The 22,553-nt window shown below is 39.2% G+C and overlaps 1 protein-coding gene across 1 annotated transcript in view; it reads right to left on the minus strand.

Annotated features, from left to right (window-relative positions):
* Positions 1-3,245: 3,245 nt before the first annotated feature.
* Positions 3,246-22,553, minus strand: part of acaa2 (acetyl-CoA acyltransferase 2) — a 61,106-nt gene continuing 41,798 nt past the window's right edge. The window contains exons 7-10 of the mRNA XM_048598160.1: positions 20,388-20,517; positions 18,094-18,164; positions 17,290-17,444; positions 3,246-8,027 (exon numbers count right to left, since the gene is read on the minus strand). Coding sequence (XP_048454117.1) covers positions 7,943-8,027; positions 17,290-17,444; positions 18,094-18,164; positions 20,388-20,517 — 441 coding nt within the window. The 3' untranslated portion in view covers positions 3,246-7,942. The remainder of the gene's footprint in view (positions 8,028-17,289; positions 17,445-18,093; positions 18,165-20,387; positions 20,518-22,553) is intronic.

The raw sequence follows: 22,553 nt of genomic DNA on the forward strand, positions 1-22,553 counted from the left end.
AGGTCAGTCCAGGGAGGACGGACAGGTCAAGGGGGCGGGATGAGGTTGGTCGGTAGGAGATGGAGGTGCGGCTTGAGGTGGGAGGAGGGGATAGGTGGGAGGAAGAACAGGTTAGGGAGGCAGGGACGAGCTGGACTGGTTTTGGGATGCGGTGGGGGGAGGGGAGATTTTGAAACTTGTGAAATCCACATTGATACCATTGGGCTGCAGGGTTCCCAAGCGGAATATGAGTTGCTGTTCCTGCAACCTTTGGGTGGCATCGTTGTGGCACTGTTACCATCCCTGTCTTGGTCAACTTATTGAATTTACCATACACTTACAGTTCTTGAATTGAATAGCTGGGACTAGCATGAGACTTTTTTTGAGTTCTGAAGAAGAGTCACTGGATCCAAGCATTAACTCTGGGATTTTCCAGCAATTTCTATTCTTGTTTCACATTCTTTGGGGTTTTCTTCTCAGAAATCTCTGTAGTCTCTCTCTGTTCAAACTGCACGAGGAGATCCACACGTTGACATTGAAATATTCTTTTCTTCCTTCTAGCATTATACTTGATCTTTTTTGGCTAATGACTCCAGACATTCCAATAAACGACAATGAAAAATATAACAGTCACAATGACAGCTACATGATGATGAATTCTGTGTGTAGCACTTTCTTCTTTGTTTTCTGCTCCTCAACTCATCCAAATTTGGCCTTTTAAAGGCTAATTCTGTAGAATTTTTAAGATTCTGTGTTTTATGTGGAACTTGCAGTAGAAATCTTCCAAATGGATGAGCAAATAAGCTGGAAGATTGAGCTGTGTTACACACAGGTATCACTACAGGAGGTGGAAATCTGGTCAATTCACTGTGTCAAATTTCTATGCATTAGCTAATGTTCAGCCATGACAGCAAAGTGATCAAATTCCCTTAATGACGTAAAATTGAGGGAGGAACTTAAAATTGAGAGGACAAACTGGTTGTTTAGAATACAGCAAAGGAGGACTAAGAAACTGGTAAAGAAAGGAATAGAACATAAATGCAATTTAGCAAAAGGAGACAAAAATGGACCTTAAAAGCTTCTACCGGTACATAAAATGAAAATGATTGTCCTGACTCTAATTACAGTCATCTTAACTAATGTATATTGGGAAGCAGAAAAGCTAAATGATTCCTTTGCGTTTGTTTACACTGAACAAGCTACAAGAAATCTCCCAAAATTAGTGTGACTAGGGAAAATGAGGAGTTGAAAAAATTTATATTGGAGAAATTAATGGAGCTGAAAGTTTAAATGCCATCAAGACCTGATTGTCCACACTCCAGCATATGGAGATGGCAATAGAGATAGTTGATGCATTGGTAATCATCTTCCAAAATTCCATTAATTCAGGAATGATTCCTGCAGATTGGAAGCCTGCAAATGACACCCCACTCTGTAGAAAAGGAATAAAACCAAATCAGCCTTACATCAATCATAAGGAAATGCTAGAATTATGAATGGAAATAGCATTTCACAAACTTGGAATTTTTTTAAAGATGATATTAATAAAATTAATCAAAGGGAGATTTTGGGGGGATTTTATGAACAAGATTGATAAATTGGAGTTGATGGCCATAGTGTACTTGGATTTTCAGAAGGCTTTTGATAAAGTCCTTGCAGGAGGTTTGTTAGAAAGATGGTACATGGTATTGGAGGCACTGTACTGACATGGATTAAGAATTGGCTAACAGACAGAAAAACAGTAGGGAGAAATGGGTCACTTACACTGGTTGACTAGTGGGGTACCACAAGGATCAGGCACTTGGGCTTCAGCTGTTCATAATACAAAATGATTTGGATACGGGGAACAAATTTCCAAATTTGCAGATGATACAAAGCCAAGCAGGGAGGAAAATATAAATATTTTCAGAAGGATCTGAATAAGTTTACCAGAACATGGCAGACGGAATGTAATGTGGCAAAATGCAAGGTTATCCACTCCAGAAGAAGAAAAAAATTCTACCAGAGTTTTTCCTAAATGTTAAGAGATTGACAAGTGTAGATGTGAGAAGGGACTTGGGTGGCCTTGTCAATAAGCCATTGAAGGCCAACATTCAGGTACATCAAGCTATTAGGTAGGCTAAAAGAATGGTAACCTTTATTACAAGAGGATTTGAGTATTGGATAGTGAAGTCTTACTTCATTTGTGTGGGCATTTGGTCAGACTACATCTGGAGTTTGAGAGCAGTTCTTAGTTCCTTGATTCAGAAAAAATATCACTGCTTTAGAGGGATAGCAACAAAGGTTCACCAGACTTGTTCCCAGGATGGTAAGACTCTCCAATGAAGAGAAATTGAGTAAATTGGGCCTGTACTCTCTAAAGTTTCAAAGAATGAAAAGTGACTTTACTGAAATGTACAAAACACTTAAAGGGACAGACAGGGTGGATGCAAAATTTACTTTTTCCCTGGTTGGAGTCTGGAAAGATGAGGTACAACTTAAAAACAAAGAGGAATGACATTTTGAGCCATACAGTATAGAAACAGGCCCATCAGCCCACCATGTCTATGCTGACACCAAACTACACTAATCACATTTATCTGCACTTGTTTCATACTATGCTCTGGCATTTTAAGTAAGGGAGATTGAGAAGAATTTATTTTACTCAGGTTGGTGAATGCTTGGAGTTCTCTGTCCCACAGTGCCATGGAAACTCAGTCTTCGAATATATTTAGAGAAGCGGTTGATAGATTTTTGATTACCAATGGCACAAGCAGTTACAGGGATAGTGTAGACAAAAGGCATCAAAGTGCTAGATCAGCCATGATCATAATAAATGGCAGAGAAGACTCAACAAGCTGAATGGCCTACTCCTGTTCACATGATCTGTTTCTGTTTCCACTGGTCAAATCTGGTTAATAAATTCCAACAGAAACCCCAGTGTGGATCTCCAGAGTATTGTTTGGATTTTATGACAAACAGATTGCACACGAGTTTCAGCAAAACAAGCTGATGTTGGCTCTACTGTTGGCGACATTTGGAATATGGGGAAGAGAAAGGAAATAACATACACCCTCAGGATGTTCACATGCATTTACTAGAGGATGCCTGGCAGTAAATCAGGGATCCAAGTCTATAATCCACCCCCTGCTCTCCTCAAAAGGATAATGTATGGAGCAAGGCAGCCCAAAGATGGGTAGGAGAAGGAAAATATATAAAAAAATAACATTTATATTTTATTTCAATAGTGCACATTACAATGCAGCACAATAAAATTATTGCACCAATAAAACCAAATCATTAGTAATTTATTTTCTATCACTGTTTCATATAGCAACAATACATCATGGTATGTAAGGCACAATTTTAAGTTTGCTTATGAATTATGAACATTAGAGATGATATGGATAACAGATCTAGAATGGATGCAATTATGTTTTTTATAAAAATCTCAGTTCCAGCCAATATGTTCTAACACACCTTGGCAAGTAAAAGGGGAAAAAAAACTGATTAATATTATAAATTTTGAAACTAAAAAAAAATAAATTGCACAATGCATTAATCAGCATCAGCACTACTTTTAGGTGCCCCACTGTGTCCTCAATTTGTATAGGCTGGAACAACAAAAAGGGTACATTTCCTGCGCAGAAACAAAGTCCAGTTCAAACTGGGGAGGTGACGGCATAGTGGAAATATCACAAGGCTAGCAATCTAGAGGGCTAGGCTAATGCTCTAGTAATGCAAGATCAAAATCCCTCTATAGCAGGTGCTGAAATTTAAATTCACTAGTGGAAAATCTGGAATTAGAAGCTAGTATCAGTTAAGGTGATCAAGAAACTATCATTGATTGTCATAAAAATACCATCAACTAACAAATGTCTTTTACAGAAGGAAATTTGCCATCCTTGCATGGTCTGGCCTGCATGCGACTTCAGATCCATAATAACTTGGTTGACTCTCAACTGCCCTCAAAACAGTCAAGCAAACTACTCTGATCAAAGGAAATTCAGGATAAGCAATAAATGCTGAGGATATCCACGTTCCACAAGACAGTAAGAAAGAAAGCACTTCCTTTCAGGAATAAGCTTTGGAAGCCACAAGTTAAGGAGATGGAGGTGTTCTAATTAGAGGGGTATGTAGGCAAAATTTGTTAAATTATAGACTGCTGCATGAGACACGGTGCTATTAAGGGATGAGTCATTGCTTTATCATTAGAAATTTGATTTTCAGAAAAAGTGCTGGGATTCATTTACAAAATCATCACTACACCATAATTAATGATTATTCTTATTCAAATGTCACAGACAGTTTCCCCTTTCTAGGATCTTACAGAGTGGTGGATATATAAATATGATAATAAGGACAATTGCCTCTTGTGTTGCTGTTATTACAACACTATTTACAATATAGCCCAAGGCTATAGGTGCTGCAGCAAGATTTGTATTGGAACATGAAACCTGCAAATTTTCTGACATTCTTCAAAATCTGCAGAAATCATTTCATGGATTTGCACAATCAAATGATGTTACGCCACCTACCAACACCCAGAAGAAAATGAAATAGCAACATGAAAACAACATAAAAATTAAGCTGTTTGAACTTAATTACAGGAAATTTCAATTGCCAATTTAACATTCTCTAAATAGGTCAGCATTCAATACTTTAGCGTTTTTACATTGTGGTCTATACTATAGAGGAAGTGATGTTGGTGATGAATGTTGCATAATTTTAATCTTTAACAATTCAAAGATGTAGCAGGGCAAAAAGTCAAGGCATTCCAAAATAACAAATCCACCTGCAATTTGGGGAGTGCCATAAATTCCAGTAAAAGAGTAAAGTGTACAGTAGGTAAGAGTGAGGTAGGCATTAAAAGGATAAGGGGTTTGATGTCCACCCATCCTAAATCAAAGAGTGGTCCCAGGAATTCCATTCATTATGCTCTTATGTTTTACAACAGCTTCTGCCTTCCCCAAACCAATAACATATGGTGAAAAATAACAGCCTTTGTGGTTTTGCCAGGCCAACACATCCGTCTGTGGCAGTTCTACTGATTCACCCATACGGTCTATACACAAGGCCTAGTGCCCAATTGTACAGTCTCTGACATGGGGTTTCAGGCATACAAATACTCTGCTCCACTACATTGCACATGTGTAACAGAATGAGACCAGACAGAAAGCGCGAGTGAGCTGGACAGACAGAGGGAAGGGAAGAGAGAGCAAGAGCGAGAGCGAAAGCAAGAAAAAACATAACTTGATCATCATCTGGGGCTATCTGCTGAAAAGTTTGTGACTGCAGATTGTGACTGCAGGCATTGATGTAAAATCCCCCATAAATTAACAGGGAGATTTAAAAAATGATTCATTCCTTTTTCAAATGTTACACAATTAGAAAACTATGGGCCCAGATGAATATAAGATTGGCCTTAACTGTGATTCCCTTCTGTGGTGAAATAACCGCCTGACATTCACTGTTTGGATTTATATCCAAAGAATACATATAGTGACAGCTTTGAGCACGTATGAATAGAATCCCAATGTAACTTGCTCCTTTAAGAAAGCAAAAATTAGGGAAAAATCAATTTTAAGAAAAGATAAGTAGCCTGGATTGGTTTTGCAACATTTTTCAAAGATTAAAGGAAAACAAAATTAAATTCCCAACAGCAAATAAATATTCTGAGGATTAGAGATGAGAGATTTAAAATATACTATTTTACATTAGCAGATTTCAATAAATCTACTGATGCTGGAAGAAAAATCCCAGTGGTTTAGTGACCACAGTGTTGGCATTCCCAAGCAGTTAATCATGTACTCAAGTCTCAGAATTGCCTACCACAGTGTAATTAATTTAGTCACTTTGGCTCATTTAAGGAGTTTTTGTTTGGGAAAGAAACAGGAAATGAAAACATTGATCATATCATATTTTCTAGGATTAGGCAATGACAACTGTGTTCAATGCTGTACTTGGAAGGTAAGTCTAATATAACAATCAATTCTTTTTCCAGATAAAACTAATCAATTTACACTTTTGCTGACTTTTCCTGGAAGCCTATTCCACTATCTTTTGATCAAAAAGCCAAAATGTTCCCCCAAATTCCCTTCTTAGTCCTAACTTCCTCATTTTAATCTCGTGTCCTTGGTTATTTAAGAAATTGTAGACCAGTTAGCCTAACACCTGTATTTAGGAAAATTCTGGAACCCATTGTTTAGGAGGGAGCAGCTTTATATTAAAAAAAAAAGGACAATCCAGCAGAGTCAATATGGTTTTATGAAAGTGGAATTCTTTAGGGGGTGCAATGAGCAAGATGCATGTTGTATATTTGAATTTTCAAAAGATACTCAATAAGGTGCGATATGAAAGGTGAATACATTAAGTAAGAACTCATGACTTGGAGGGCAAAATGTAAGCAATGGATAAAGAATTGGCTAACTAATAGTTAAAACAGAGTCTGCATAAATGAATAACTTTAAAGGTTCGAAAACTAACTAGTGGTGTGACAGTGATAGCAAGAAATTGCAGATGCTGGAGTCAGAGACAACGCAGTATGGAGCTGAAGGAACACAGCAGGTCAGGCTGTGTTCCTCCAGCTCCATACTGTGTTGTCTAGTGGTGTGACGGTGTTGCAATCTCAATTGTGTATATTATATATTGGTTACTTGGATGAAGGGAACAAGTCACCAGATTTGCTAATGGTACAAAGATTGTAGAAAAACAAGTTGTGAGGAGGATACAAAGTTTGCAAAGAGATACAGATTGGTTAACTGAATGACAGAAAATTTGGCAAATGGAGTATAATGTCGAAAAAGTTATCAATCTTTGTAGGAAAACAGAAAAAGGAAGGTATTATTTAAATGGAGAGAGGCTGCAGAATGCCACAATGCAGAGGCACCTGGGTGTGCAGGTACATGGATTAGCAGGCAGATACATCAAATAATTAAGAAGGCAAATGGAATGTTAGCCATTATTACAAGGGGAATGGAATACAAATGTAGGGACACCTTGATACAACTATATAGTGGAGACTCACCAAGAACACTGCATACAGTTTTGGTCATTTTTTATTTGAGGAGAGATGGCATTGGAAGTAGTTCAGAATATTCAGTAGACGGATTCCTGGGATGAAAGGGTTGGCTTCTGAGGTATGGGGGAAGGTACAGCACTCAAGTTTAGAAGAATGAGAGGTGATCTTATTGAAACATTTAAAGTTGTGGCTTGATCAAGCAAATCCTGGGAGAATGTTTCCCTTCATTGCAGAATTCAGAACTGGGGACAAACTTTCAGAATAAGAGATCATTTATGTAAGACTGATTTAATTCAATGAATTTATTCATGACTCTAAGGGACAGATTTTTGAACTATAGCAGAAGCCAAGAAGTACAAGGAACAGGCAGAAAAGCAGTACTAAGGCCAAAATAAATCATAATTTTATTGAAAAGCAGAGCAGACCGCACAGATGTATGGTCTACTCTTGCTTTTATTTCTTATGCTGTTAGTCTCTTGGCTATGTACAATAAGTGATTTCAATTGATTCCTACAAACTTGCCTTCTGTTGTCCAACCATCTGTGCTCTAAATCAAATGTAAATCAGCTGGAGAAGATTTTCTGAACATTAAAGGCCTGAGGAAAATTAGAAAAAGAAATTCAAATTCTAGCCAACACAATTTTTGTATGATTAGAATTTCTTTGGTATTCTTGAACAGTGATACTCTGCAGAATTTCCACTGATTTTTGTTGCATACTCACAAGCAAATGCTGGCTGGCCCATACCCCTGGCATTGTTACCATCCCTTTCCATTTACATTATTGCCAATCCTTTTCCCAAAATGGGAATGCTTAATAATTTTTTAGATTATATTTTTGGAAGGAGTTGGGTAGGGCCTTAGTGTAAGATACTGCAGCGATTACCACAAAACAAAGCCAGCAACAAGCATCAAATACTGTAGTTTAGTTCTTGTAGCACAACATTGTTTGTTTCCCTTTTTCTTTACTTCATGTTCTCAATGATGATGGCGATTCCTTGCCCACCGCCGATGCAGGCCGAACCTACTGCATATTTACCACCACGGCGTCTGAAAAGGTATGAACACAATCAACATCACTTTACATGAACAATTCATTAACACAGGAACAGTAGGCCATTCAGCTCCCTGTGCAAGTTGCATATTCAATTCGGCTACAACTAATCTGTACTTATCCAACTAGGTTGCAAAACTTTCAATACGCATGCCTGACCAAAAAATATCAATCTCAGTTTTTGAAGTTTATTGACCTAGGCTCAAGAGCTTTTTATAAGGAAAATGAAAACCACAATGATGTATTTGCTGGAACAAGCTCCAAAAAGGTACCGGAATATTAACTATGGGTTTTAGAAAGATGTGTGACAGAGTTTGGATGAAAGGTCATTGGCCTGAAATGTTAACCAGGTCTTCAATTTCTAAGAAGGGTCACTGTACTTGAAGAATTAACTCTGCTTTCTCTCTACAGGCCTGCTGAGTGCCTCCAGCAATTTCTGTTTTCATTTTAGATTTCCAGCATCCAGAGTTCTGCATTTTACCTCAATTCCCAAGTGTTGCTTTCAGTAGGAATGTATTTATATGACAGGGCATTGAGCCAGGCAAAGTGAGCTCAGCAATAATTTTCTCCTTGGTGGAAAAGCTCATTGATTTTTACTGGCTATTCTGCTAGAAGTTGAAGCTATTGTTATTTTCCCCTTGTACTATTCAAGAAACTGTGATAGCTCATGATAACATAATCAGATGGAGATACACAAGTTTAGAATTGGTACCTTCACGACCTCCATACAGCTTTTCACCAAGGAACATGAAGCATCATCCTGAGTCAATGAAGGAACCAGGGGGAATAACACAGTCAGAGATCCACAGCACAGAAAGCGTCCATTCGCCAATTGAGTCTGCACCAGCCAAATACAAGCACTTAACAATTCTAATCCCATTTTCAGCATTTGCCCCCTAGCCTTGTGCTAATTTGAAAGGAAAACTGTAGAAATAATCAAGGTTGGAGATAGAATGTCTTGGCTGTGCAGGGGAAGGGGGGCATGAAGCTGAGAAAGAAACTAAATCAAGTCATGTGGCAACGAAATCCATAACAGGTACATGGTAGATGCAAACTGATTAACGGAATAGCCTGTTCTCATTTTATGCTCTTATTTAACAATATCACATCTCTTGGATAGTTTTCTTACTGGCATTTGAAGCTTCATGAGCTCTCAGAGGACAGTGGAATGTGACATTTCACCTCAGCAGGAGTTCAGCTTTTGGGTGTCACGAAACACGATTGTTATTAAGTTTCAAATTAATAGTTATGAGGTCAGTAAAAGGAATGTGATTCTTCTTTGGGAGAGTTTTGTGCCAGCAGTGAACTTGCGTGTTGAAAATCTCTCAGATGGCTGTTCAGAGAACATGTGTGATGTATGCACAGAGTATCATACAATACACAGAGAGAGGCAGTGGTGTGTTGGTAATATCAGGGGATTAGTAATTTGGGGCCCAGACTAATGCTCTGGACACACTGGTTCAATTACGGCCACAGTAGCTGGTTGAATAAACCTGGAATTAAAAGCTAGTCTCAGCAAACGGTGGTAATGAATCCATTGTCGATTGCTGTAAAGATCTAGCTGATTCACTACTGTTCGTCGGACATGGAAATCTGCCGCTCTTACCCGCAGCAATGACAGTAATTCTTAACTTCCCTTTGGCTTGCTCAGGCCAATTCACTCAGTTCAACGGCAGATAGAGATGGACAAATTGCTAATGAAACCCACATACCATGAAAGAATGAAAAAAAAGCAAAAGGAAATCGGAGTTCCTGAAGCAAGGAATTTTGGCTCAAGAAGCAACTGACCATAATTTACTGCATCAGAAAGGATGAGGAGTGCCTGAAATCACCCAAAGGGCAGGATCACAGGGATGATATAGTAAGGACATGACAATTTACATGAGGCAGCTGACGAAAGCAGGATGCACAGGGACAAGACATCCTCAAATTACTGAAATTATCCAAAAAGCACTTAGTATTGGGCAAATATAAGGAAGACAGTGACAGCAACTCAGAAGATGGTCTGAGTAATACTCTGGATCCAAGGATTACCTCAAAAGATGAGAGGCAAGTAGATGAAAGAATAGAAAGGGATAGCAAGGTGTGGCCTGGACACATTCTGTTGTCAGGGTTATGGGCTGCCTATTTTGCAGTGTGCAGCCACCTTGATGTCAGCCTTAAATGTATCATTGCTTGAGCAGAAAAAACAAAGATAAAGGACAGACAGAGGTTGTTTCTCCCAATGGTGTTGACAGATGTCATGTTTGGAGATTCGCACAGAGGAAGTCAATGTCTTTTAAAACTCATTCTTGTGATATGAGCAAGGCTAGAAGTTGGTGGTGAGTCTTCTTGAACCTCTGCAAATCTTTCAACTGTTAGACAGAGAGTTATAGAATTTCAACCCAGTGATTATAGTGCAGGCACTAGATTGAAAACCAAGACTTATGAGAAATGTTAACGTGTGGCTGCAGCGGTGAAGGAAGGAGGGACAAGTTCACATTCTTGGGTGCTAGTTATTTGTCAGATAAGAGGTGGGGCAGTGATCATCTAGCAAAAATATCACTAGGCCATTAATCCAGAGACCCAGATAATAACCTGGTTCCCCAGAATGATCACACCATAGAATTTGAATTCATTAAAACCTGGAATTAGGAGTCTGCTGATGACCATTGTTGATTGTCAGGAAAAACTACTTGGTTCAGTAACAAGCAGCATCAGAGGAGCAGGAAAGCTGACGTTTCGGATCGAGACACTTCTTCAGAAAAAAAAAACTTCTTCAGTGTTTCTGAAGAAAGGTCTCGACCCGAAACGTCAGCTTTCCTGCTCTTCTGATGCTGCTTGGCCGGCTGTGTTCATCCAGCTCTACACCTTGTTATCTCAGATTCTCCAGCATTGGCAGTTCCAACTATCTCTGGTTCAGTAACAGCCTATATGTGATTCCAGAACCACAGCAATGTGGTTGACTCTTAACTGCCCTCTGGACAATTATGGACACGTAATAAATGCTGGCCTAGCCAACGACAACCTCATCCCATGAATAAAACAAAAATAGAACCATACCAAAAAGATGAGGGGATGATTTAAATTCAAATGGCGTGGAAAATCCAGATTTGGAAAAACAGTATGATTAGTAAGGCTTTTGAGATAGAAGCAAAAATATTTTCTAATAATATCAGCTATCAGACAAAAAAAAATGGAAACATAGCTAAAGTATGAGAGATTAAGTCTATTGGAGTAGTTTAAACAGTATCAAAAAGTAAAATATATGAGTTTACCAAGGACATGTCAGAAAAATAGTCAGTATTGTGTGGTTTTTATGTGAATGCACAAAGCATTAGAACAAAACCAGAATTAATAACAATGCAAGATATGTATAGTTATATTAATAATGAATATTTACACATTATATAGAGTTAAGAAATAGGAAGGGTTTTATTTTTATAAAGGTCACTCACTGCACAACAGGTGTGAGACAAAACCGATTGCCCTTTGAAAGCTGAGAATTAAAAGATCAACAGGGAAATGTCAGCTATCCTAATGACTATAATAAAGTCAGAAGTCACACGATACCAGGTTACAGTCCAACAAGTTCATTTGAAATCTCACAGGCTTTCGGACCACGGCCCCTTCGTCAGTTTAACTTTGGACTGTAATCTGATGTCGTGTGACTTCTGGCTTTGTCCATCCCAGTCCAACACTAGCACCTCCACATCGTGACAATAATAAAGATAAGCCATGTGTTTAAAGTGAGGAATATTTTGCAGAATACATTCAGGATTGGCTCCTAAATTAGTAACCTTCTAGTCAAAATCAAGGAATAGCATCCATTTAGTTGCAGGGAAATAAGTGATCTAATTGAGGTGGTTAAATAAAACAATAAAAGGGATCAGATAAGATAATTATTTCTCAGTATTATCCCAAGTAGAAAAACCCACAGCAAGAGAACATGACATAACCTTAAAACTAGAGCTAGGTGTAAAACTATGAAAAGAAAATCTTTCCTCACATAAAGGGAAACTTTAATCCAAAACTTCCACAATTATGGATGCTGAGACAACTGAAATTTAAGCTCATAATCTGCATTGTTCCAATGGAACAAATTATTTTTCAAGGTCTTTCTCAGATTGTAGTTCCTTACTTCAGGCAGTATTCCAGAAAATCTGTACTGTAACGATCCACATTTCCATTACTACAATTCCTCTGAGGCCCTCCTGTAAACCAGTTTGACAAAGCTACTGGTAATCATCTCGTCCTAACATCTTCTGTGACTCTGTGACCGTGTACTTCTTAAGCCTCTTATATACTCTGTAGACTATATTGTGCTTTTAATGTAGAAAAATTCAAGTTTTATATTATGTTATAATGATATAATCACAAAAGACATGAGTGCTCAACGTTATGAAGCAGGAAAGCAAATCAACAATAATAATAAAGTGGGTACTTTTGTTCATAAACAAAGAGTACAAGAGCACCACCTACTGCTGACATACACATCTACAAATGACCCAATTAGAATATAGAGGAAACATTTAATACAATCAGTACTTGAGAATCTATTAACTTTTCAGGAATGATTTTATCCATCAAAATTCCTAACATTGAACAATTTCTCTCTATTAGATTGCTGAATAAGTTCAACATTTTCTGTTTTTACTTAATAAATATTAGAGCTAATACATTAATAACTTTTGCTTCAAAAGAAATTCAAAAATACATTTTTCATTATTCTTGGGTTGTCAGATGCATTTTTATATGAAATAAAAACTGTAAGCTATAAACAACTTAGGAGCTGGCATTAGCTTTTTTTTGTAGGCATCTTATTTCAAAATAGTCATTTGGTGGTTTTAATACAGGCATTGCCTTCTTTGGGGAAAGCCTGTCATGCCTCCCAGGTATTCGAGTGTCAGGGTTTCTCCGAGATAAAGTATCCTCAGGGCTGACATTCCACCCTACTCCCACCAAGCAAGTCCTTCCAGGCAACTGTCCATTGCAACAGCACCATCAGCAGAGGTACCAGACATTGGTAATACAACCAGGGAGAGGCCAAGGACTGCTGAGGGACTCAGGTGAAGATGAATGAGGATGGGGGTGTCGCTGGGTGTAAGTTGTGGGGAAAGGTGGTGGTAAGGATGGGGAGTGAGCAGAAAAGGCAGTAGAATGAATTAACTGTGCAGATAGAGATTAAATGGGATGATTGTTTGCCCATTCCAGAGACTTGAAGATCAATGCTGGAAACTAAATATTCAGGGGTATGGAACTTTTTGAAAGGACAGGTGGAAGATAAAGCTGGTATGGCAGCTTTGTTAGTATGAGAAGGAATAAGTACAAGAGCACAAAATGGTCCTTGACCATGTTGTGTGGAATTATCACCATGTTAAATTGGATAGACCTCAATACTGGGCATCCAAAAGGCACTGTGGACTATCAGCAGTAGCAAAATCGCATTCCAACACAATATGCAACCTCATGGCTCAGCACATTGTCCTCTCCTATAACCATTAAGCCTGGGGATCAACCTTGGTTCAACAAAGACTGCAGAAGGGCATGCCAGGAACAGCATCCAGCATATCTAAAAATGAGGTATTAGCCTGGTGAAGCTACAAAACAAGACTACTTGTGTGCCAAGCAGCGTAAATAGTGAGTAATAGACAGAGTTAAGCGATTCCACAACCAACAGATCAGATATAAACTCTGGAGTCCTGCCACACCCAGTCATGAATGGTGAACAATTAAACAACTCCGTGCAGCAGGCTCCACAAACAGCTCTATTCTTAATAATGGAACAGCCCAGTATATCAGTGCAAAAGATAAGGCTGAAGCATTTGCAACAATCTTCAGCCAGAAGTGCTGAGTGGATAATCCATCTTGGCCTTCTCCAAAGGTCCCGAGCATCACACATCAGCCAATTTGATTCACTCCAAGTGGTTAGAGGCACTAGATACTGCAAAGACTATGGGCCCTGAAAACAATCCTGCACCTGTACAGAAGACTTGTGCTCCAGAACTTCTTGTGTCCCGAGTTAAGCTGTCAGCACTTTTCCAACACTTTGGGCACCTTCCCAAAAACATGGAAAAATGTCCAGGTACGTCCTGTACACAAAAGATGACAAATCCAAGCCAGGCAATTACCGCCCTATCAGTCTACTCTCAATCATCAGTAAAGTGATAGAAGGTAACAACCTGTTTAGCAACAACCTGCTCAGTGATGCTCAGTTTGGTTCTCCCCGGGCCACTCAGCTCCTGACCTCATTACAGCCTTACTTCAAACGTCGATAATGTGAGGTGAGAGTGACTCCTCTTGTCATCAAGGCTGCTGGTCCAGACGAGTTGTATCCCTGGCTGCTGTTCAGAAAATAACAGGGGTCCTGGCCCTAATTTTTGAATAATCTCTGGCCACACAGAAGGGTGGTAGAGATGGACCAGGGAACTATAGACCAGTTGAGTCTTACAACAGTGCTACAGGAGTATTGGAGAAAACAGTAGAAAAAGAAAGTCAGTCAATCTCCATTCAGAGAGGAAAGGTTTGATCAGGGATCGTCAGTATGGCTTTATCAGAGGGAGATCATGCCTATTGAATTAGTTTGATTTTTCAAGGAGGTGATCAAGGTGATTTTAATGAGGTTAGGGCAGTTGATGGAGCTTATATGGAAATTGATAAAGAAAGTAAAAGCACAAGGGATCTAGAGTAACTTAGCAAATTGGATCCAAAATTGGCCGAGTGGTACAAGGCAGAGGGTGGTGGTAAAGGCTGTTTGTGTAACTGGTGCCCGGTTTGCAGTGGCATACCACAGGGATCAGTGCTAGGTCCCTTATTGTTTGTGATATTCATAAATGATGTAGATGAGAATGTTGGGGGGAATAATAAGCAAGTTTGTGGATGATACAAAGATTGTCCGGGTGCTCAACAGTGAAGAGGACGGTCGTAGGTTACAGGACAATTGGTCAGATGGGCAGTAGAAGGTACAACTTGAACCTGATAAATGTGAAATGATGCACTTTGGAAGAACTAACAAGACAAAGGAGTATTCAATGAACGGCAGGGTATTGCAATGTAAGCTGGGCACTGTTCAGGGCCAAAAGTGGTAGATATGGACCCTCTCAAGGAGATTTTTGATACAATATAGTTGAGAACCCATTTGCAGATTTCTCAACTAATATATCAAGAAAATTTTATTGCAATATTTCATTGGCATATTTGAGTGCAAAATGGAAGTTATTAAGCTATGGAAAAAAATCTTTTGATGCATCTGTGGATTCAGACATTGCAAATTTGTTATCTATATATTAGAAATATTTAAGGGGTAGGTAGCGATCATTGAAGATGCAATTCTTATGGTAGTCAACAAAGACATTAACAAGGCTTGCACTTAGAGGGGATCCCATAGCAATACCATTTATTTGAGCATTAATGGGGTAATTGAAATTGAATTCAACTGCACGAGCTGTTAAGCTCATGAGTTTGAACACAGATTCAGTCACTGGCACATCTAGATTGCCATGATGTGATGACATAGTGAAAAATTTAAAGGTTTCTTTTAGCAATATGAGGTACTACTATCAAGTCAAAATAATATTCTGCCTCCACACAAAGGAGCTTCAGTGCCAGTGTCATGCAGGTTTGTAAGCTGTAGATTTCAATGAGTGGCATATCATATCAAACAAAGTGCCCTGTTAACCATTCGCATGAACAGCATATCAGCAAGATGGCGGCAGAGTAGGATGCTCCAGTCAGAGCTCCTCTGCTCGCCAGTCCCTTTACCTCTTTTCTCACTTCTTTTTCCTCTTCTCTTGTGGTTTTCCCTTTCTCCCCACTCCCCACCCCCCCAACACCATCCCCCAAGAGAGTTGATTTGCGGGGCGAGTGGGCCAATTCCCTTGACGGAATCAGCACAGGTAGCGTGGCCTTATATTCTGGGGCCTGCAGGCACGCCCCTTGATCACCAGAACACCGCGAGCAGCGAGCTCTGGAGCAGCACGTGGGCCCCGAGCCCAGAGCAGGGCAGGGAAGAACCGCAGCAGCACACGGGAAGCAGCCCCAGAGCATCACACAGGCAGCAAGTCCTGGATGGAGACTGGTGTGAGGGGACCTTAGAACTTACTTAATATTTTCCTGTTTTTAAACTTATTTACAAGTCTGTAATTAAGCAACTACTTCTATTCCTCTGCTGTATCCAAGAAATGTACCTAGGTACTTGTACCTAAGATGTCGTCATAAGAAGGCAGACATTGTAAAAGTTTTTCACTGTACTCCTACAATGGAGTACATGTGACAGTAAAAGGATATTGTATCATATTGTATGTCAATTTGAGACTTGCAAGAGCGGGTTGGTTGAGGATAAAAGTATATATCAGTTGTGATTCTGTGACTGGAAATTATTTATTAAATACTCTGAAGTGTTGCACAGGAAACAAATTTAAGATAAATCAGGTCGGGCTTGCAACGTGATGAATTGATGCATGGTAGAAACCACAAATGTGAATACACAGAATCCAGCTTTATGTAGTCAAAAGACATTTGTGTGTTGCACCCTTTTTGTTTAAAAATGTTTAATGGTGACTGAGATGATCTCTGCTGTATCCAGTGAAAATACCCTGACAAATCAGAAGCTGTCTGCATGGTTCTAGAATTAAGTTTGACAGTTAACTGTCCTTGATGCATCTCAATGTCGGTGATGACCCAACTAATCAGCACCTTCTTCTCAGACTGTATAAGATAGTGCCTTTTCTTCGCACTGGTTTCTTGAGTCCTAGTTCTGAGCGCACGATTTTTCAGATTCAACTTGTTACCTTTTCAGCAATGGCTAGTTATATAATATTATTGAATCTGGAGTGGCATTGTCATACCCATCATAGAGATTAGTCTGGATTACAAAACAATGAACCCATTACACCACTAAGTCTACTGTGGCCAAAGAGACACACACACACACACACTTTGACAGAGATAAGCGCCCACAATTCCCAGTTTCTCAGCTACGAATAGTTGTACACCTTTATATTGCATGCAGGATTCTTAAAACAGAAAATGCATTTTAGACACGTCAGGAATTGGTACAATTCCCCATTGTAATAGCTTGGTTCAAGGTCAGAAACTCTGCTCATTGAGAACGGAGTAAACAAACAACTGATCCTACAGTCCTCTGCACTACGCAGTGAAGCTCTAATATGAAGCACTACTGTGCCAGTTGCTTGTTTCAAAATTAATTCACAGGATCTATACACAAATCCATGTCAGTTAGCCAAGAAACAGACAGATAAATAAACCTCGTTATTGTACCTCAGCTCATAAACTAGATGTGCTGTTATCCTGGTTCCTGATGCTCCCAGCGGGTGTCCTAAAGCTATGGCCCCTCCATTCACGTTAGTGTTTTTGGGATCCAACTTCAGAGCCTTCTGTACAGCCAAAAACTGAGGAGCAAAAGCTTCATTTACCTTTTGAAGAAAGGACACATCACAATCAATAACATTGTAAAGATCAGTTTGAAATACAAAGCTACATTTGGCCGAAACAGTGAATTGCTGGGTTCACAAGCCAATGCTCACAGTTTCCACCCCCAGTATCTATATGTTGTTACTTATCACAGCCTGCACAGCAGCAGATATAATTTGCCACAGTGTCATTGGCTTAGGGAGGTGAAATTCAGCCAACAGTCTTATTCCCAACCCTACAATTTCTCCTAGACAGTGAACTGTGAGGACGCTGGAGAAGAATGGTACAATGCTCCATGTGCAAAGAACAAATCTGTACAAAGTACAGAAAGGTAACCCCATAAAGGAGGCAACATTGACCAGACATCATAAGAGAGAGAGGGGGAAAAAAAAGGTGGTATGAAGAGTAATTCATGGTAAATGTAAAATTAGAATCAAGAGCAGGCTTACTATGCCCTTGAGCCTGCTCTACCATTCAATCAAATTTTGGCTGACTTAGACACAGCTCAAACATGTAAAAAGGGGAATTAAATAAACACATGTGGGAGAAAGAAATAAAAGATACAGCCAACAGGGTGAGATGCCTGGCAGTTTAATTGTATTATATTTCTAATTACGGCTATCACAAACCAATTCACTGGTCTTCACAGACCTCTACTAGATCCATGTCCTTCAAGGATAATCCTGCTTTCTTCAGGACTCCACTGATTGCTGGCACTGGGCCTGCCAGAGACAAAAATAAGAGCTAATTAGTAAGGAAATAAGCTTTGAGTTCTTAAGTTTTTCCACTAAATTCTCCAGCTATTAAAACACAAAGTATGTAGAAAGTTAGAATACTTAGACACCAACATGCTGTACCATCTGCTGGCAACGCAGTCACCCTACATTAAAGTTCTTAGTTTCAGCCATTCTGACCACAGGAAGCCGTGAACAAACGCCAGATAATTTTTCACAGCAGAGGTATGCAATGGCATTCACATTGAAGTTTTAATGCTTTCTTTATTAGTAAAATTCATCTTCCTAAATAAATCAATTCTGTTTATTTGCTAATGATTGAGAGAAAATTATAAGGAGAGACTGGAAATGAGTTTCATGTTTGGTCAGAGAAGCAAAATCTTTAATTAAAAAAAAACAATGTATCATTGAAATAACTAATTGCTGCTTCCTTAACTACCAATTTTATTTTTTTCCACCTTCAAATCTCCCAAATATTTAATCAAGGATTGTCAGCAATCAGGCTTCTGCCAATTTACTTCAAAATATGTTAATCAGCATCTGACAGAAAAGAATGGTTTAATGTTTTGGAAACCTGAAACTGGCCCTATTAAGCAGAAAAGTTCCTTTAAAGCTGTTTTGTTGTCTTGAGACACAAGGTTGGTGTCCAATATAAAATTGCTGAGATTTCCTGAGTCAGGTGGTGAACAGACCACTCAAAATGGTGCTAAATTATCACTGACCCATACAAGCCAGGCTATTTCTCAGTTCAATCTCTAACGTTTCTGGGGTGGCAGTTAGGAAATTCCACAACTGGACATCAGAACCACAATAAAGTGATGGAAGATGGGGGAGGGGTTGGTTCAGGATTCTTGTTCCTGATTGTCGTCTGATAACTCCTGCTAAATATTACATACAATTACAGGTAATGGACAGGGACAAAAATGAAGCTCCAATGACAAATAAGATAGTTACACATTCTATAGGCTCACGGATAAAAGTTGGTTTTAAAGGACTGCCACTATCTGGGTAGCTGCAAACTAGTGCAAATTAGCATCTTCAATAAACCCAGATTCCTAACATTTCACAGGATGTGCATTCCACACTGCAGCAATGGATCTCACTTCAAATTCAGATTAGAACACTTACAACAAACTTAACTTCTCCACCCTCCGTCTCCCCACAAAATGGAATTAAACGAAAAATTATGTTAGGATTGTATTTTATAATCCAGTTTAACAAATTGCGTTGTTATTCCTCATCACGTTTAATGCAAGTGCTACCTCAATTAAAACAATAGAGAGGATTTTCACATGGAAAGTTAATATTTTGACTACAATTGCAAATTTAGATGACTCAATTGATACAAACAGTCTTATAACCTGATAGTGGACCACTTGGAATTGGTTAATCATCATCTAAAAGGAAACTTAGTGGCTGGTTAGTTCCCGGAAAATTTTATGATTAGTTTTCCTCAGTGTTTTGTCTCAAAGCACTGATTAGTACCTGGCATTAGAGCCTATGCAGTGAATGTTTGGTAGGATAGGCTGTGCAGGGGATCACAATTATTCTTATCTTTCATCCGTCACTGAGTTTTCTCCCATTGGAGTATGTCAATCAGCAACTCGTTTATTTTTGTTTTGATAATGCAGTGGTGCTGAAACCAATTGCAACCACCAAATGCCTGAGATCAATTAACTCTACCATAGAATCATCCATCTAAGGGTGAATTTAATCACCAACTTAAGGGTGAAAGTACTTTAGCAAAAAACACTTCAATCATTTTGAAGCTTCATATTCAATTATATGATTGCTTCATATCAGTCTGAGAGATTTTCCTTCGTTTCTTCAGAGGATAGGTGAGATAACAAGGTGTAGAGCTGGATGAACACAGCAGGCCAAGCAGCATCAGCGGAGCAGGAAGGCTGACGTTTCGGGCCTAGACACCTTCTTCAGAAAATGCAGGTTTGGGGTCACAGGTAAGGATGGAAGATTTCCTTTCTTGAAGGCTGTTAATGAACTAGATAATCAATTACTTTTCTTTATGGTCACCATTACTGAGCGGAGTTTCATTTTTTTTAGATTTATTAACTGAATTCTTCACTAACTGTCTTGGTCAGATTTTAACTCAGGTCCCAAGGCCATTAGGCCAGGCCTCTGTATTACTAATTACACAATATCACTGTGCTACTGTCTGCCCTTTATCTTTACTGAACATACAGTAGTACTCACCAATTCCCATAATGCTTGGATCACATCCACACACATGATGGGCCACTATTCTGGCCAGTGGGGTCAGTTTGTGTTTCTGGACGGCATCTTCACTGGCTATAATCACTGCAGCAGCTCCATCACACACTCCCTAAGAAATGTAAATTATAGCCAGCTTTCCAAACTGTAAAGTATCTTATTGTTCTCAAAACAAAATCTGATTGTATTTGTTCAATAATCTTGTGCAACCAAGGCTCTGGGATAGTTACTATCTGTTTACACTTCTGTACTTTCATTATGTTACCTGACTAACAAAATTCACAAGGAACAAGCTAGTAATATCTGATGACTCAGCAAATGAACTAAGCCATGGGGGACAGGATTGTCCAACTTCTCAATGGTCTCAAAATCACCTTGCTAGACTGCAGTTGGAGCATCCAACTCCCTTCAGTGATCCTGATTTAGGAGACGGTAGGGAAAAGTTATTAACATTTTTGGTCCTGATTTCTATCTTGCAATTCCTGCTGCAAAGTACCCATGTGTGGACATCTGGGAAAAAAAATAAGATCAATCCTGGTAGTGATGGCCCATGATCAAATAACCTCTGAACACATTATCTAGGTTCACACAAGAAGAATAATCAATTCAGTAAGCAATATCTACAACAACTTTTACTTATAGCATGCTTTTAATGTGATAAACAATTTCCAAGGTACTTCAAAGGAGAATCAGAGAGAAAAAAAATCAACAGAGCCATAAGGAGATTTCCAGGCAGGTTATCAAAAGCTTGATTAAACAGCTAACTTTTTGATTTGAAGAGCATCTAAAGGAGGAAGAATAAAGTAAAGTAGACAGGCAGAGAGTTTTAGGCAGAGAATTCCAGAGTTGAAGGCATGGCTGCCAATGGTAGTATAATTAAAATTTGGGTTGAGGCTAAAAGAAGCCAAAACTGGAGAGGTGCAGTGATCAAGACAGCTAAAGGACCGGAGGAGGAGAAAGGATGTATCTCTAATTGGTAACAGTAACAGCATGAGATCATATCTTTCTTTTCAAATTCTATAAGAATTTCAAACTTGAAACATTGCTGAACTGGGTGCAAATGTAGATCAATGAGCACGGGGTAACAGGGGAATGGAATTAAGTGGGAATTAGGATACAGGCAGCAGGTTTCTTGATGATCTTCAGCATATGGACATTGAAAAATGGAGCACTGACCATGTGAGTATTGGAAGGGTCAAATTTAGAAGTAAAAACTGCAATGTCCAGGCTTTCAGCAGCAAATGATCTGAGGCAGGGGCAAAAACAAAAAACAGGTGCTGTTGTGAGGTGTAAGTAATTAATTTGATAATAACTCTAGAAGTGCCAAAACAGATCCTTCAGTCCAATTCATCCATGCTGACCAGATATCCCAATCTAACCTAGTCCCATTTGCCAGCGTTTGGCCCGTGTCCCTCTAAACCTTTCCTATTCATCAACCATGATGTGGAGGTGCCGGTGTTGGACAGGGGTGGACAAATTCAGAAGCCACACAACACCAGGTTATAGTCCAACAGGTTTATTTGAAATCAAAACTTTTGGAGCACTGCTCCTTCACCTGATGAAGAAGCGGTGCTCTGAAAGCTTGTGATTTCAAATAAACCTGTTGGACAATAACCTAGTGTCATGTGACTTCTGACTTTATTCGTATACCCATCCCAGGTGCATTTAAATGTTCTCATTTCACCCAACTGCACCACTTCATCTCGCAGCTTGTTCCATCAGGTGCCACGCTCTGCGTGAAAAAGTTACCCCTCAGGTCCCTTTTAAATCCTTCCCCTTTCACCTTAAACCTATGCCCTCTAGTTTTGAACTCCCCCATCCTATGAAAAAGACCTTGGCTATTTACTCTATCTGTGCCCCTCATGATTTTATAAACCTCTAAGGTTTATAAACCTCTATATAACCTCAGTCACCAATGCTCCCAGGAGAAAAGGCCCACATATTTAACCGCTCTCCATAACTCAAACCCTCCAGTCCTGGCCACATTCTTGTAAATTTTTTCTGCACCTTCTCAGTTTAATAACAATATCCTACCTATAGAAGGGTGACTAGAATTATACGCTGTATTTTAAAAGTGGTCTCACCAATGTCCTGTACAGCCGCAACATGACATCCCAACTCCTACACTCAATGTTCAGACTAATAAAG

The sequence above is a fragment of the Rhincodon typus genome, chromosome 1 (genome assembly GCF_021869965.1).
Source record: "Rhincodon typus isolate 14 chromosome 1, sRhiTyp1.1, whole genome shotgun sequence".
Classification (NCBI taxonomy): Eukaryota; Metazoa; Chordata; class Chondrichthyes; order Orectolobiformes; family Rhincodontidae; genus Rhincodon; species Rhincodon typus.